This window comes from Pseudochaenichthys georgianus, chromosome 20, assembly GCF_902827115.2.
Source record: "Pseudochaenichthys georgianus chromosome 20, fPseGeo1.2, whole genome shotgun sequence".
Taxonomy (NCBI): domain Eukaryota; kingdom Metazoa; phylum Chordata; class Actinopteri; order Perciformes; family Channichthyidae; genus Pseudochaenichthys; species Pseudochaenichthys georgianus.
Genome location: NC_047522.1, coordinates 167,695 through 184,659, shown reverse-complemented (window position 1 = coordinate 184,659; position 16,965 = coordinate 167,695). Strand labels below are relative to the sequence as shown.

Here is a 16,965-nt window from a genome sequence, read left to right as displayed (position 1 = left end):
GGCCATTAAAATGCGTTTTGATGTCATTTTATGCGAGAAATATGAGTTGTTATTTTAGATTATGTGTGCAGTGGATGTACATGATCTTTAGTTTGCTAGTTATTACGAAGATTACTTCAGGAAATCGCGACGTTTTCATTGTTACCAAGGTGGTTGCTAGGGACGCTGCTATCGATATTATTTCTGTTATGTTGTGTAACTGTTTAATGGTGTTATCTTTATTGCTACCCCCTTCCCCGTCAATGTATAGTGTTGGTCCACAGCGCAAACATATTAGTTTAACAAAATCCGCATCTAAAGATAGCCTACGTTATTTCCCCCTGTGCAATTCCAGTCTCACATCTCACAGCACATCGTCATTAACAAATACCGGAAACAGACCGAAAACATTTAAAAAAAAATGATAATACTTTATTCCGAGTGTGCTTGCTTTTCTCTTTGAAAGTCATCACATAACGGCATTGTAATACACGGTTCGGCTGCATTAAATATTACATATCTGCCGTAGTTCTGTATTTATAGAGCCCTGATGAGAAGAATTCTAGACAAACATGAGGAACTGAAAACGTGACGTGGATCATACATATATCAGCAATTAAACAACATCTTACATTTCTTTTCACACAATGCGTCTCCTTGCAGTATCAACACTAATTCGGCTGACTTTTATATTTGATCCAATTGGTAGATAGGCTGTATTTACACCATAAAGGTGCACAGCTGATATAAAGGGACACCTAGTGGTTAAAGCATGTTATTGCATTTCATTATTTTTATTATTAGATATTAATAGAATCCCTATAAAGTATATTCATTACTCGTTATTCTCTACAAATAGTTAATTAAAGACTGTATATAATGACTATTTTGCACATCCCGTTCAAGATTACAATATTTTCTAAGGTTTATTGACATATCATATAGGCCTACACAACTATGGTGTAGTTCTGCACTGAATGAAAAACTTGGGTTGCAGGTTCCTCAATAGTGCATTACAAGACATCTATCAATATGTGTGCATACCTCCAGCAATGTGAACTATGTTGAAGCACTTATTTTAACTGATATTATATATGTATTATACTCTTATAAGATGTATGTAGATATTTCATCTCCGGCCTTGTCAGGTATTGAACAATCAATAAATAAAGAACACAGAATTGTTAAATATAAAACACAGAATTTGTGTGATTATACTAAATCATTTACAAATAAACACAACTGCATATTTACAACTGTTACACATGCGGATGTAACGCAAATGTTCCAACTTGGGATCAATAAAGTATATATTATCTTAAGCTGATCGATGGCTACTGCCATATTTGCAAAATTTGCCTCTGAACCTTGACAAGTGCATGTTTCAGGCTTATCAATTAATTATAATGTAATGTAATGTTATCAATGAACAAGAGGAGGGGTCACACACATAAGACCAGCTGTTAAATAAAGCTCTTCTGACCTTAGCTGGCATGTGTCTATATATATTAATACTGCCCATAACGTGCACAAGCAATTTTCACCCATTTATTAATTATATGTTTTAAATGTGATTGTTTCCTGTCCCCTAAACCTCCAGGGATGTACACAGTTTAATACTGGCAACTTCTTATTATGGGAAATACGAAAACGTCTTTTAAAACTACAACTCCCAGTAGAGACGTGCCATAGAGAACATCTTGCGAAACAGAATAGCCAGCATGTGTAGTTCTGGGGACGGGGTGGGGGAGGGGGGGACGCGGTGGACCCGTTCAAATCCAGTTTTGGACAGTCTGCCGTGGTTCCATCCCATTTCAAGTGCTGTTCGAGAATCGGCTAACCCTCGGAGCACACTCTCCAATCACAGAGCTTGAGGACTATCACGGGGTTTGTCAAACAGAGCACATGGTGTAGTCCAAACGATAGCTGGGGATTCTGGGTAGTGTAGTGTCTTCTGCCATCCTTTACTCAGAACAAATATTTGTTTCTCCGAATCGAAGGGGAAAAATACAAAAGAATTGCACACAATTTAAACCAATCAATGTTGTGTAATTAACAAGGATAATCTGGTGTTTTTGAGTCGATGAGTAGTGCAGATATCACTGTAAAATCAATCGACAGTAAGAGGAATACTTACATCCGGGTGTACAATTCTCCGTTATCCAATGGGAATGGACGCTCACATTGCCTTTAAGGTCAGCCGACACAAACGAATCCCGCCGCAGATGGGAATACATTGCAATCAGTTGAAAGCTATTTGCGTCCCTTTATGACGCTGAAGGAGCCTAGGAGCGTCACAACTGGACGCCACGGACACTGACCAAACGTCGCTCCTGGACGCTTAGGGAGTGAGAGTGTGTTGGAAGGACAGATGAGTTCTGTACCGAGCGGTAGCGGTGCCGGCTGAGGAGCCAAGTAGGCCGTCTGGTTCTGATAGCGATGGAGTAGCGGGAGAGGAAAAACAGACAGGAGGGACATTATCTGTTGGAAGAGATGGAGAGGACGACGAGGACTTGCTACGTGGAGGGGAGCCAACGGCAACCGGACAAATACATGAGGGAGGCCCGATACGTCACTCATCTGGAGGAGAGGACCAGGCGCGCGCAGAGCAGAGTGGAGAAGTGCGATCACAGAGCCTGCCGAGGAAATGACTTTGATTTGTTGTTTAAATAGGGGGCCCCACATACACTCAGATACAAAAAACAAATATTAATATCTCCCCCCCTTGCAGACGCTGAGTCTCAAGCTATCAGACTATTTGGCCGATTACCACATCTGGATATCTTTGTACAGCTGCCCCTGCCCGCGTTCACACACACTCAGAGCCTGTGTGTGAGCCTGCTGCTTCTGCTGGGATATGCATGTGTCAGCACACTGATCACATCTTCAATGGGTGACCAGGTTTGTTAACAAAACCTATAAAGTTAATATTTAGAGCCCCAAGAGTGTCCAAAACATTTTAACGCAGATCCGTTGTTTGCCGTTGCCCTTCCAGTTTGGCTGTGTAGAAGCAACAGCTGTTTCTGTGCGGACAGGACTTCTGAGTGTGTGTGTGTGTGTGTGTGTGTGTGTGTGTGTGTGTGTGTGTGTGTGTGTGTGTGTGTGTGTGTGTGTGTGTGTGTGTGTGTGTGTGTGTGTGTGTGTGTGTGTGGGGTGTTGCCAGCAGCAACACACTATTTGGTATCTGTTTGGCTCCAAATACCAGAGGTGGGACCAAGTCATTGTTTTGCAAGTCCGAGTCAAGTCTCAAGTCTTTGCGCTCAAGTCCGAGTCAAGTCTCAAGTCAGGTTGGGCAAGTTCAAGTCAAGTCCAAGTCCTAAACGTTGACAAAACGAGTCATAAACAAGTCATGTGTTTTTCACCAAATGTAATGACATTGATCAACAGAATAATACTTAATAATCAAATTGCTCTTTTTTAGTCACATTAATAATTTAATAATCAATTTTCTCTCTGCTGGTAAAGTAACACGTTTTTTTCTATTTTAAGAGGGATCAGTAAGGTAAGGCTACCGTGACGGTTTGATTCAGAAGGAGTTTAATGTATAAGATCCCTGATGTTGAGGTAACCAGAATGCGTATTTCCACTGTGTACAACATGTTATAAGGGACCCACAATCCATCTTTATGCAAGGGATAATGTGCAGCCAGGCGGTCTCTATGGGGAAGAGAACACCTGCATCTAGATCCCTCTGCAGGTGCTACTTTAACTATATTTTGATGCTAATACTTTTGTACTTTTACTTGTAACATTTTGAATGCAGGACTTTTTATTGTAACCGAGTATTCCTACACTCTGGTACTTTTGTACTCAAGTACAAGATCTGAACTTCTCCCACCTCTGACAGTAAATCCTGAGTGGTTACCAAAATAAAGGTAACCAAAAAAGGTTATTTTAATTTTACAAATCCTGCACTCAGCTTTGCTTTCTCCAATATCACTGAAATGCAGCCAGATGCTGCTTCTTTTTTCGGTTTTCGCTAATTTCTTGACTTTTTCCGACGCACTTGCATTTAAATCCGTCGCTCTGAGCAGCTGGCCTGTACCACTACACCTGCTGTGCCCCCCACCCTTCTTTCACATAATGGTATGATCCTAGTGTATCCTCGCATATGATTGGCCGCATGGTGGCCCAGCTAAATAAAGTCCCGCCCCTGCCTGCAAGGATTCTCAGCAAGAGTAGGAGCGGCTGAAGATTCTGCTCTCCCCAACGGGAGTCTGCTTTTCTAGCGGCAGCTCGCGATCGGCGTGTTGGAGACCCCTGAATTAAATGATTCAAGTCACCTCAAGCCAGAAGGCTCAAGTCCAAGTCAAGTCCCGAGTCATTGGTGTTCAAGTCCAAGTCGAGTCGCAAGTGTTTTGTGATTTTGTCAAGTCGAGTCTCAAGTCATCAAATTGGTGACTCGAGTCTGATTCGAGTCCAAGTCATGTGACTCGAGTCCACACCTCTGCCAAATACCAAACAGATCATTGCAGCATCCCATGATCCCCTCTGTAGCGGCCAAAATCATATATAACTAAAACAGATAACTTAACAGCCGCTGAGGCACTAGTTAGCGGATCTTACGCAGGGCAATGATCCAGGTCCAGACAAGATTCTCCGTTGTGCATTTATTATGATCCAATATCATTGACAATGAACAGGTTTCCTATGGTTGGTTCCTTTAAGCCGTTCCTATGACTTTCCTTTCTTGTGGTTGGAAAAACCCTGGTAAAAAAACCGTTTGCCTACTAGTGCTCTGGCTCCCACAACCCACCTGTCTCCAATATATACAATTACACCAGGTGCTCTAATCACCCAGTGCCCAAAACATGCCTTCAAAATAAAAGCATAGAAACTACTTTAACTTATGACGCTAATTAAGAATACATATAAATGATAATAATAAACACTATAAACAGCAAGAACATAAATGTTTAAACTATTAAATAATATAAAGAGATATATAGCTCCAACACCCTCTCAACACACTCTCACTCCCTAAGCGTCCAATAGAGACGTTTGGTCAGTGTCCGTGGCGTCCAATTGTGACGCTCCTAGGCTCCTTCAGCGTCATAAAGGGACGCAAATAGCTTTCAACTGATTGCAATGTATTCCCATCTGCGTCGGGATTTGACGCTCATGGAAGCACGGCATTCATTTATGCCGGCTGCCCTTAAAGGCAATGTGAGCATCCATTCCCATTGGATAACGGAGAATTTTACACCCGGAAGTAAGTACTCCTCTTACTGTCGATTGATTTTACAGTGATATCTGCACTACTCATCGACTAAAAAACACCAGATTATCCTTGTTAATTACACAACATTGATTGGTTTAAATTGTGTACAATGCTTTTGTATTTTTCCCCTTCGATTCGGAGAAACAAATATGTTTTCTGAGTAAAGGATGGCAGAAGACACTACACTACCCAGAATCCCCAGCTATCGTTTGGCCTACACCATGTGCTCTGTTTGACAAACCCCGTTTTTTTTCACCATTCATTCCGATGGCTGGCGTCTATGTCACGTGATCTTCAAATGTCTCCCTGCAGAAAAAGAAAACATGGCCGAAATTCGTTTTATTCTCGGTGGAAAATGCCTATTTTAAAGTTAGTTTGGCCATTAAAATGCGTTTTGATGTCATTTGATGCGAGAAATATGAGTTGTTATTTTAGATTATGTGTGCAGTGGATGTACATGATCTTTAGTTTGCTAGTTATTACGAAGATTACTTCAGGAAATCGCGACGTTTTCATTGTTACCAAGGTGGTTGCTAGGGACGCTGCTATCGATATTATTTCTGTTATGTTGTGTAACTGTTTAATGGTGTTATCTTTATTGCTACCCCCTTCCCCGTCAATGTATAGTGTTGGTCCACAGCCTAAACATATTAGTTTAACAAAATCCGCATCTAAAGATAGCCTACGTTATTTCCCCCTGTGCAATTCCAGTTTCACATCTCAGAGCACACCGTCATTAACAAATACCGGAAACAGACCGAAATAATAATAATACCTTATTCCGAGTGTGCTTGCTTTTCTCTTTGAAAGTCATCACATAACGGCATTGTAATACACGGTTCGGCTGCACTACATATTACATATCTGCCGTAGTTCTGTATTTATAGAGCCCTGATGAGAAGACAAACATGAGGAACTGAAAACGTGACGTGGATCATACATATATCAGCCATTAAACAACATCTTACATTTCTTTTCACACAATGCGTCTCCTTGCCGTATCAACACTAATTCGGCTCACTTTTATATTTGATCCAATTGGTAGATAGGCTGTATTTACACCATAACGGTGCACAGCTGATATAAAGGTACACCTGGTGGTTAAAGCATGTTATTGAATTTCAATATTTTTATTATTAGATATTAATACGATCCCTATAAAGTATATTCATTACTCGTTATTCTCTACTAATTGTTAATTAAAGACTGTATATAATGACTATTTTGCACATCCCTTTCAAGATTTCATGATTTTCTAAGGTTTATTGACAGATCATATAGGCCTACACAACTATGGTGTAGTTCTGCACTGAATGAAAAACTTGGGTTGCAGGTTCCTCAATAGTGCATTACAAGACATCTATCAATATTTGTGCATACCTCCAGCAATGTGAACTATGTTGAAGCACTTATTTTAACTGATATTATACATAATGTATTATACTCTTATAGATGTATGTAGATATTTCATCTCCGGCCTTGTCAGGTATTGAACAATCAATAAATAAAGAACACAGAATTGTTGAATATAAAACACAGAATTTGTGTGATTATACTAAATGATTTTCAAATAAACACAACTGCATATTTAACTGTTACACATGCTGATGTAACGCAAATGTTCCAACTTGGGATCAATAAAGTATATCTTATCTTAAGCTGATCGATGGCTACTGCCATATTTGCACAATGTGCCTCTGAACCTTGACAAGTGCATGTTTCAGGCTTATCAATTAATGTAATGTAATGTTATCACAGGGGTCACAGACATAAGACCAGCTGTTAAATAAAGCTCTTCTGACCTTAGCTGGCATGTGGGTATATATATTAATACTGCCCATAATGGGCACAAGCAATTTTCACCCATTTATTAATTATATGTTTTAAATGTGATTGTTTCCTGTCCCCTAAACCTCCAGGGATGTACACAGTTTAATACTGGCAACTTCTTATTATGGGAAATACGAAAACGTCTTTTAAAACTACAACTCCCAGTAGAGACGTGCCATAGAGAACATGTTGCGAAACAGAATAGCCAGCAAGTGTAGTTCTGGGGACGGGGTGGGGGAGGGGGGACGCGGTGGACCCGTTCAAATCCAGTTTTGGACAGTCTGCCGTGGTTCCATCCCATTTCAAGTGCTGTTCGAGAATCGGCTTAACCCTCGGAGCACACTCTCCAATCACAGAGCTTGAGGCCTATCACGGGGTTTGTCAAGAGCACATGGTGTAGTCCAAACGATAGCTGGGGATTCTGGGTAGTGTAGTGTCTTCTGCCATCCTTTACTCCTGGGAATGGACGCTCACATTACCTTTAAGGGCAGCCGACATAAACGAATGCCGTGCTTCCATGAGCGTCAAATCCCGACGCAGATGGGAATACATTGCAATCAGTTGAAAGCTATTTGCGTCCCTTTATGACGCTGAAGGAGCCTAGGAGCGTCACAATTGGACGCCACGGACACTGACCAAACGTCGCTATTGGACGCTTAGGGAGTGAGAGTGTGTTGGTTTCAGCCCTGTTTCTAAAGTGTGATGGAGAAGATAGCACTTCTCCGCGCCGATCCCATGAGTTTGCTTCAAAAGAAGGAACACTCAAAACAACCAGGACGAGGGTTAAACAATAATCTGTTTTAATTATAAAAGGTAATAATGCAATACAATATAATACATTACCATACCATACAAAGCCATATCATATCATATCCGTAATGTAAGGAGTATGCCTACTCCTGCCCTGATTCACGTGCTGCAAGACCCTCCGGTCTGAGCAGTGCGAGAAGAGAGAGCGGACAAAAGGCTGAACAGATTCTTTCATACCAACACAAACAGGAAGGGGTGGGGTCAAACTGGTCCTCTTTTCAGGTCATCTCATTGGGAGATGCAAACGTGAACGCGTGCCAGCAGAGAACCAAATAGTTTCAGTTTGAAGCAAAACAAACACCTCTGGCATTCACTGTCTCATATTTCTGCAGCCTCCACACACACATCCCCCCACATTCCAGAGACCTCAGTTGTGTCTTAAAGGATATTTCCTTGCTCACAAAGATAACACAAAGATTTCATCTCTCATATCTCCAACTTCTGGTTACACAGACTGCTTATTATTAATACAAAGTAATTAAACCCACACATATACTATTCAAGATATGTAGACTTCCCTGAAACATGACATGCTAGAGATCTTAAGCAGAATATACTCTCATCCACCTAGCCCCCTGTCCTGCATACCTACACCTCCCCCACAGAGCAATAAAACCCTGTTTACTCCAACCAGCCCAGAATGTTTATAGCCATTTTATTCCTCACATTTATGAAAGGATAAAACAAAGAAATCAATATAAAACACAAACACAGGTATTGTTTGAACAGTATTCACTTAACTGCTACTATTGATAATTACCAGAGAAACTCAAGGGACCTCTTTTAATATCTGGAAATTGCAACAAGACTTTCTGCCATTTCAAATGTAACACACTTCTTAAATATCAGTTGATAATAATCTTCAAGGTATGCACAAATATTGATAGATGTCTTGTAATGCACTATTGAGGAACCTGAGACCCACGTTTTTCATTCAGTGTAGAACTACACCATAGTTGTGTAGGCCTATATGATATGTCAAGAAACCTTAGAAAATCTTGAAATTTTGAAAGGGATGTGCAAAATAGTCATTATATACAGTCTTTAATGAATTATTAGTAGAGAATAACGAGTAATGAATATACTTTATAGGGATCCTATTAATATCTAATAATAAAAATAATGAAATTCAATAACATGCTTTAACCACTAGGTGTACCTTTATATCAGCTGTGCACCTTTATGGTGTAAATACAGCCTATCTACCAATTGGATCAAATATAAAAGTGAGCCGAATTAGTGTTGATACTGCAAGGAGACGTATTGTGTGAAAAGAAATGTAAGATGTTGTTTAATGGCTGATATATTTATGATCCACGTCACGTTTTCAGTTCCTCATGTTTGTCTAGAATTCTTCTCATCAGGGCTCTATAAATACAGAACTACGGCAGATATGTAATATTTAATGCAGCCGAACCGTGTATTACAATGCCGTTATGTAATGACTTTCAAAGAGGAAAGCAAGCACACTCGGAATAAAGTATTATTATTATTATTATTTTTAAATGTTTTCGGTCTGTTTCCGGTATTTGTTAATGACGATGTGATGTGAGATGTGAGACTGGAATTGCACAGGGGAAAATAACGTAGGCTATCTTTAGATGCAGATTTTGTTAAACTAATATGTTTGCGCTGTGGACCAACACTATACATTGACGGGGAAGGGGGTAGCAATAAAGATAACACCATTAAACAGTTACACAACATAACAGAAATAATATCGATAGCAGCGTCCCTAGCAACCACCTTGGTAACAATGAAAACATCGCGATTTCCTGAAGTAATCTTCGTAATAACTAGCAAACTAAAGATCATGTACATCCACTGCACACATAATCTAAAATAACAACTCATATTTCTCGCATAAAATGACATCAAAACGCATTTTAATGGCCAAACTAACTTTAAAATAGGCCATGATGAAAAAGAAAACATGGCCGAACTTCGTTTTATTCTCGGTGGAAAATCACCGAGAATAAAACGAAGTTCGGCCATGTTTTCTTTTTCTGCAGGGAGAAATTTGAAGATCACGTGACATAGACGCCAGCCATTGGAATGAATGGTGAAAAAAACGGGGTTTGTCAAACAGAGCACATGGTGTAGTCCAAACGATAGCTGGGGATTCTGGGTAGTGTAGTGTCTTCTGCCATCCTTTACTCAGAAAAAATATTTATTTGTTTCTCAGAATCGAAGGGGAAAAATACAAAAGCATTGCACACAATTTAAACCAATCAATGTTGTGTAATTAACAAGGATAATCTGGTGTTTTTTAGTCGATGAGTAGTGCAGATATCACTGTAAAATCAATCGACAGTAAGAGGAGTACTTACTTCCGGGTGTACAATTCTCCGTTATCCAATGGGAATGGACACTCACATTGCCTTTAAGGGCAGCCGACACAATCGAATGCCGTGCTTCCATGTGCGTCAAATCCCGCCGCAGATGGGAATACATTGCAATCAGTTGAAAGCTATTTGCGTCCCTTTATGACGCTGAAGGAGCCTAGGAGCGTCACAATTGGACGCCACGGACACTGACCAAACGTTGCTCCTGGACGCTTAGGGAGTGAGAGTGTGTTGAACTCGCCTGTCCAGTGGGGTAAGGCGCTCATTTTGCAGCTCATGGTTTCAAAACAGAGATTGGCTGGAATATTCATGTGAAAAAGATGCCATCTTCTGCTATGCATGTCGACATTTCGGTTCAAGTAAGTCAGATGCCTTCACCACAACTGGCTGCAGCAACTGGCGCCATGCTCTTGTACGTGATAAGGGACTGGGAAGGCATGAATCAAGCAAAGAGCACATAGATACATAGACCTCTTCATTTTGCTCTCAAAGTTCACCAGATTGATGCTTTTAACTTCAATATTTAAAAAATAATCTTCCCGGGGGAGCATGCCCCCGGACCCCCCTAGAGAAGGTGAGGACCCTCCGGGAGGTCAGGACCCCCTAGGGTGCTAGGTCCACTCCCCACTTATAAAAATAGCACTTTACCACTGCACCCTCTCTAATCTCAGATGCACCCTGAGTAATTTTGTTCTGGAACCGGGCCTGCTTCTATCAACATGTGTCCCCTCTTCTTCACGTCTCTTCTACATTAACATGTGTCCCCTCTTCTTCATGTCTCTTCTACATCAACATGTGTCCCCTCTTCTTCATGTCTCTTCTCCATCAGCATGTGTCCCCTCTTCTTCATGTCTCTTCTACATCAACATGTGTCCCCTCTTCTTCATGTCTCTTCTACATCAACATGTGTCCCCTCTTCTTCACGTCTCTTCTACATCAACATGTGTCCCCTCTTCTTCATGTCTCTTCTACATCAGCATGTGTCCCCTCTTCTTCATGTCTCCTCTATACATCAACATGTGTCCCCTCTTCTTCATGTCTCTTCTACATCAACATGTGTCCCCTCTTCTTCATGTCTCTTCTACATCAACATGTGTCCCCTCTTCTTCATGTCTCTTCTACATCAACATGTGTCAAATTTTGGCCACTTTATGATGTCATGACGATTTTTTGTCTTGTGTAACCATTAGCCAATCAGCAACCAAGGTAACCCCCCCCCCCCCCCCACACACACCTTATCACCTGAATCTCCTCTAGAGCACCATTGAGTTCTTTGTAACCAAATGTCTCTCAGAGGGGCGTGGGGAGGGGCTCCTTATTTTCATCTAAAGTAACAGACAGAGAATCAGCACTTTCGAAACAGGGCTGAAACAGAGGGGATTATGGGTAATGCTGCAATGATCTGTTTGTTGTTTCAACCAATCAGAGACAGGCTCTGTATATATCTGAGACCTGTGATATATTGATGAAAAACAGTATAATAGTGGTAACATATATGCTTTGTAACAAGGCATAAACACCTATCATTACATCCCCTTTCCAAACAGGTCAGTATAACACATTTCTTAATTATAAAGCTTCTGGAACGTACAGTCTTCAAATGTAAACATTTTAAACATTCAAAATGTCTAAACATACTGTAAAGAAAGTATAGCCGTTTTTAACTTGATATTTACTCAAAATAAAAGATCTATTGTGAACAAAACTTATGACACAAATATCAAATATCAACCATGCTCTTTTCTTAAAGTCACTTATAACTGCATGTCAACAGTTAGTCCAAAGTTAGCCATGGAGTGCCACAGGGCTCAGTGCTCGGACCTATTTTGTTCACATTATATATGCTTCCATTAGGCAATATTATAAGGAATCATTCTGTAAACTTTCATTGTTATGCGGATGATACTCAACTATATTTATCAATCAAGCCTGATGAAATTAATCATCTAAATAAAATTCAAGACTGCCTTAAGGACTTAAAAACGTGGATGACCTTAAACTTTTTAATGTTAAACACGACCAAAACTGATTATGTTATTGTACTTGGCCCGAAGAATCTACGAAACAAATTATCTAAAGATATACTAACTATGGATGGCATTCATTTGGCCTCCAGTGAGACTGTAAGGAATCTTGGTGTTATATTTGATCAGGATTTATCCTTTAACGCCCACATAAAATCAATTTCAAGGACCGCCTACTTCCATCTACGTAACATTGCAAAAATCAGGAATATCTTGCCTCAAAACGATGCAGAGAAACTAGTCCATGCATTTGTTACTTCTAGACTGGATTATTGTAACTCTTTATTATCAGGGAGTACCAAGAAGTCAGTCAAGTCGCTTCAGCTGATTCAAAATGCTGCAGCTCGTGTACTAACCAGAGTTAGGAAAAGGGACCACATTACTCCTGTTCTGGCTGCCTTACACTGGCTCCCTATAGAACACAGGATAGAATTTAAAATTCTTCTTCTCACCTACAAAGCCCTTAATGGGCAGGCGCCATCTTACCTTAAAGAACTCATTATACCCTACTGTCCTACTAGGGCATTGCGTTCCAAGAATGCAGGGTTGTTGGTTGTTCCTAGAATCTCTAAAAGTACAATGGGAGCCAGAGCCTTTTCTTATCAAGCTCCACATTTGTGGAATCAGCTTCCAGTTTGTGTTCGGGCGGCAGACAGCCTATCCGTTTTTAAGAGTGCGCTTAAGACCTTCCTTTTTGATAAAGCTTATAGTTAGGGCTGATTAGATTCAGCCCCTAGTTTTGCTGATATAGGCTTAGTTTGTCGGGGGACATCTTACTTCTTCCTTCTCTCTGTCTGTACCTGTGTACTCTCATGTTCCGATTAACCCAGCTTCCCCACATTTCTTTCTTTTTGGTGTCTATATACGCCGGGATCCGGAGTCATGGATGATCCTGCGGTCCTGTGTCCTGGATCGCGAGCGCTGGATCTCGAGTCGTGGCTGTGGTCCTGGATCATCGGTCCTGGATGGATATCCTCGTGGATTCATCTTCCTATTATACACACATGCATTTCCAAACATTTGGACTACCTATGTTGCAAATGTATTATCTTTTCAATTTACACACGGCATCTATTGCACGTCTGTCCGTCCTGGGAGAGGGATCCCTCCTCTGTTGCTCTCCCTGAGGTTTCTCCCATGTTCCCTTTAAACTGGGTTTTCTTTGGAAGTTTTTCCTTGTGCGATGTGAGGGTCTAAGGACAGAGGGTGTCGTATTGTCATACTGATATTCTGTACACACTGTGAAGACCACTGAGACAAATGTAACATTTGTGATATTGGGCTATATAAATAAACATTGATTGATTGATTGATTGATTGATTGATTGATTGATTGATTGATTGATGTCTGTTCTATATCGCCTGTTAAACCTGTTAAACCGGAAGTGTCATCATCAGCATATAAACATTACAGACAGTACAACACACGATTGATTGATTGATTGAACGAACAGTTTATTGTTCTATAAGTCTGTCAGGCGGTTTTCTATGTCTTGTGGATTTTCTCAGATTTGGTGCTTCAGTTACTGGGGACGGCGAAGGAGGCTCACTATGTTGCAAGTCTGGTGTCTCCTCAACTCCCTGTTCAGACTCAGTCTCCTGACCAACTTCCTCAATGTTCTCCTGAGTCTTCAACAGACGCTTCCTGTTTCTGTATCATTACAAGACATGTTCTGTATCTGAGACCTGACAAACAGTATAATAGGGGACCTTTAAATAACGTTTAAACCCTGAGCTTTGAACACTTTAACAGCTCATATGAAATCAACACATTTTTAAAAAACAACAAAAACAAAACAATGTAATTGAACCCCAAAATAAAAGAACAATCTACACAAACATATTCTATTGTTGTTGTATTTATTCAATTCAAAGTTGTTTAAATCACAAACAGAACAGATAGCGGTACTTTAGTAACCAACATGTCTAGAGTAATTAATATATACTGTATACGTTTACACAGTGAGGCACACACAGAATACATTTAATTAACATTTTATTTTAAAATCAAGTCTAAATACAACTAAAAAACACTAAATATGAAAATGGGAAGAGAGGGTGATGTAGGAAGGAAGAGGTGAGGGACATGGAGGAGAGAGTTTGGGGTGAAGGGAGGGGGAGTATGGAGGAAGGAGGTAAAGGATGGAGGGTGAGGTAGCAGGAAGTAGGTACAGTTAAAGGGGGAGGGACTTAAAGTGAGTTTTTTTACATCCATTATACAGATTGCGGGAAAACCTGAGCTCCAGGAGAAAACCCTGAGTATGAAAATGGGAAGGCAGGAGGGGGTGAGGTAGGAGGAAGGAGGTGAGAGGAGGGAAAGAGGAGAGGAAAAGGCAGCTACTGACGTCCGGCCTCCTCCTTCTCCTCTTTCTCCCCCTTTGCTTTCTTTCTCATCTCCTTCTCTTGCATCTTGCGTAGCATTTTCTGCAACACGACGTCCCTTTCCTCAGTCGCCCTCCTGTGAGCGAAGAATCCTCTGCTCTTATTCTTCATGTGAAGACACAGGTCCTCCAGAAGTGTCTTCTCGTCCTCCATTTTCATCTCTTTAGTCTCCCAGCTCAGTCGCGTCTGAGCGAGGTCGTCCCTCTCCTCCTTCGCCTCCTTCAGTCGAGTCTCCATCAGATGAACCGTGGCCTCCCAGCTCTGGTGTTTCTGGCTCAGGTCTTTGGAGCACTTCTCCTTCTGCTCCTTCATCTCCTCCTCAAGCTGCTGGACTTTTGTCTCCCAGCTCAGGTTGCTCTCATCCTCTGCCTGGTGTAACTGAGCCTGAATGTCTTTGAGTTCAGTCGCCTGGCTCTGAAGTGTCTGAGCCAGGTCTTCCTTCTCCTGAGTGACCTCTTTTATTTCGGTCTCCATGGAACTGGCCTTGGTCTCCCAGCTCTGGTGTCGTTCGGAGAACTCTTCCCGCTGCACCTCCATGTCCTTCTCAAACTGCTTCACCAGCCTGACATTCAGTGTGACGTCCATCTCCAAGCTGCGGTTCTCCTCAGCCAGCTTCTTCTTGGATTCCTCCACCTGTTTTAATGTCGTCTCCATCTCTCTCCTCTCGCCCTCCAGCTGATGTTTCTCACTCTCCCAGCTCAGCTGTTCCTCGGCAAGGTCTTTGGAGAACTTGTCCTCCTTCTCTCTCATCTGGTCTTTCAGCTGTTTGACATCCGTCTCCCAGCTTGTGTTCTTCTTTGCCAGATCCTCGTTCTCCTTCTCCACCTCTTTTAGTGTGGCCTCCACCTGTTTGAGCTCAGTCTCGCAGCTCAGGTTCTTCTTAGCCAGATCCTCGTTCTCCTTCTCCACCTCTTTTAGTGTGGCCTCCACCTGTTTGAGCTCAGTCTCGCAGCTCAGGTTCTTCTTAGCCAGATCCTCGTTCTCCTTCTCCACCTCTTTTAGCTTGGCCTCCATCGGTTGTTGGTCTTCAGAGTTCTTTTCTCCCTGCTTTTCCAACTGGAGCACCAGCTGGTGGACTTCCTTCTCCAAGGTGTGGATTCTAAAGGTCTGCTGACTGTTGTGCTTCATCACCCCTTTCACTTTCCATTCCAGCTTTTGTTTTTCCGTCTCCAAGGTGTGGTTTCTAGCGGCCTGGTGGTTGTTCTCGTCCACTACATGCTTCATGCCTTGTTTTCCACTCTCCCAGCTCTGTTGTTTCTCAGCCAGGTCCTTGGTGGACTTCTCCTGGCTCTGAAGGAGTTCTTCCTCTCTTCTTTTCAGCAGGTTTATGGTCACCAGGTTCTCGTCCAGCTGCTGCTTGTGGCGAGCCTCTTTAGCTTCCATCTCCTCCTCCAGAGCGCCGTATCTTTCCTCCAGAGCGTCGTATCTTTCCTCCAGAGCGCCGTATCTTTCCTCACAGACTGTCACACACTCAAAGAGTTCATCTCCTCTCATCACGAGCAGTTTGACGGTCTCTGCGTCAAACTGCAGCAGACTCTCATCGTGCTGGCTGTGGGATGTCTCCTTGCTGCTCTGGTCTGACTTTGTTCTATCCATGGCGCTGTCTGTGGACTTGTGTTGTGCGTAGGAATAGAAATCTCTGTGTCTACGTGATACGTGTTTTGTCTGGAAAACTGTGAAGTTAGTTTGCTCTGACTGAATACGTGTACCACTCGCCGCTCTGAACTGAAGAACTGAAGAATGCCTGCACTTCAGAGCTCTCGCCTCGTCAACTTGAAGGCCATCTGTGATGTCATGATGAGGTCATCGATTCTACTCTCATCTGTGATGTGAATATGTCATTCCGTTAAGGTCACATGTGATTCCATTAAGGTCACATGTGATTCCTTTAAGGTCACATGTGATTCCATTAAGGTCACATGTGATTTCGTAGTAAAATGCAATTAATTTGTCCCACTTTATGACTTTATGAATGAATGTTGTGCTTTAAGGTCTTTACAGTTACACAATGCAAACATTTAATTTGTTTTAATTGTTCCTGATGTTGTTTTGAGTCAAAGTCACATGCTTCTTTGTAAGCACACATGTCTTTTCTGTCTTTATTAATATAAAATATATAATTATTTATTATAAGTGCATTATTTGTGTGTTTGTTTCTACTTAGACACTTAAAAAAACACTGACATTATATACAGATCAGTTGATTTTAATTGATTTTTGATTTCACTAAATATAATCGTGTTTGAAGCAATATCACTATATCCCACTATGTGGTTTACATCGTTGTGGTACACCAGGCGTCTGAAGGATGATGCTCCAATATTAAAGCTATTTGGTTTGATATATCACTATCAAACGTATTGAATTAGTCATA

At 41.4% G+C, this 16,965-nt stretch overlaps 1 protein-coding gene across 1 annotated transcript; it reads right to left on the bottom strand.

Moving 5' to 3' along the window:
• Positions 1–14,188: 14,188 nt before the first annotated feature.
• Positions 14,189–16,397, bottom strand: LOC117465876 (golgin subfamily A member 6-like protein 22). The gene has a single exon (XM_034108942.2). The coding sequence runs from the start codon at positions 16,185–16,187 to the stop codon at positions 14,547–14,549; it is 1,641 nt and encodes a 546-aa protein (XP_033964833.1). The 5' UTR covers positions 16,188–16,397; the 3' UTR covers positions 14,189–14,546.
• Between the last annotated feature and the right edge of the window lie 568 nt (positions 16,398–16,965).

What these genes read in the sequence shown, in the direction of transcription:
- LOC117465876 (XM_034108942.2), bottom strand. Translation starts at nt 16,187, where the DNA reads ATGGATAGAACAAAGTCAGACCAGAGCAGCAAGGAGACATCCCACAGC.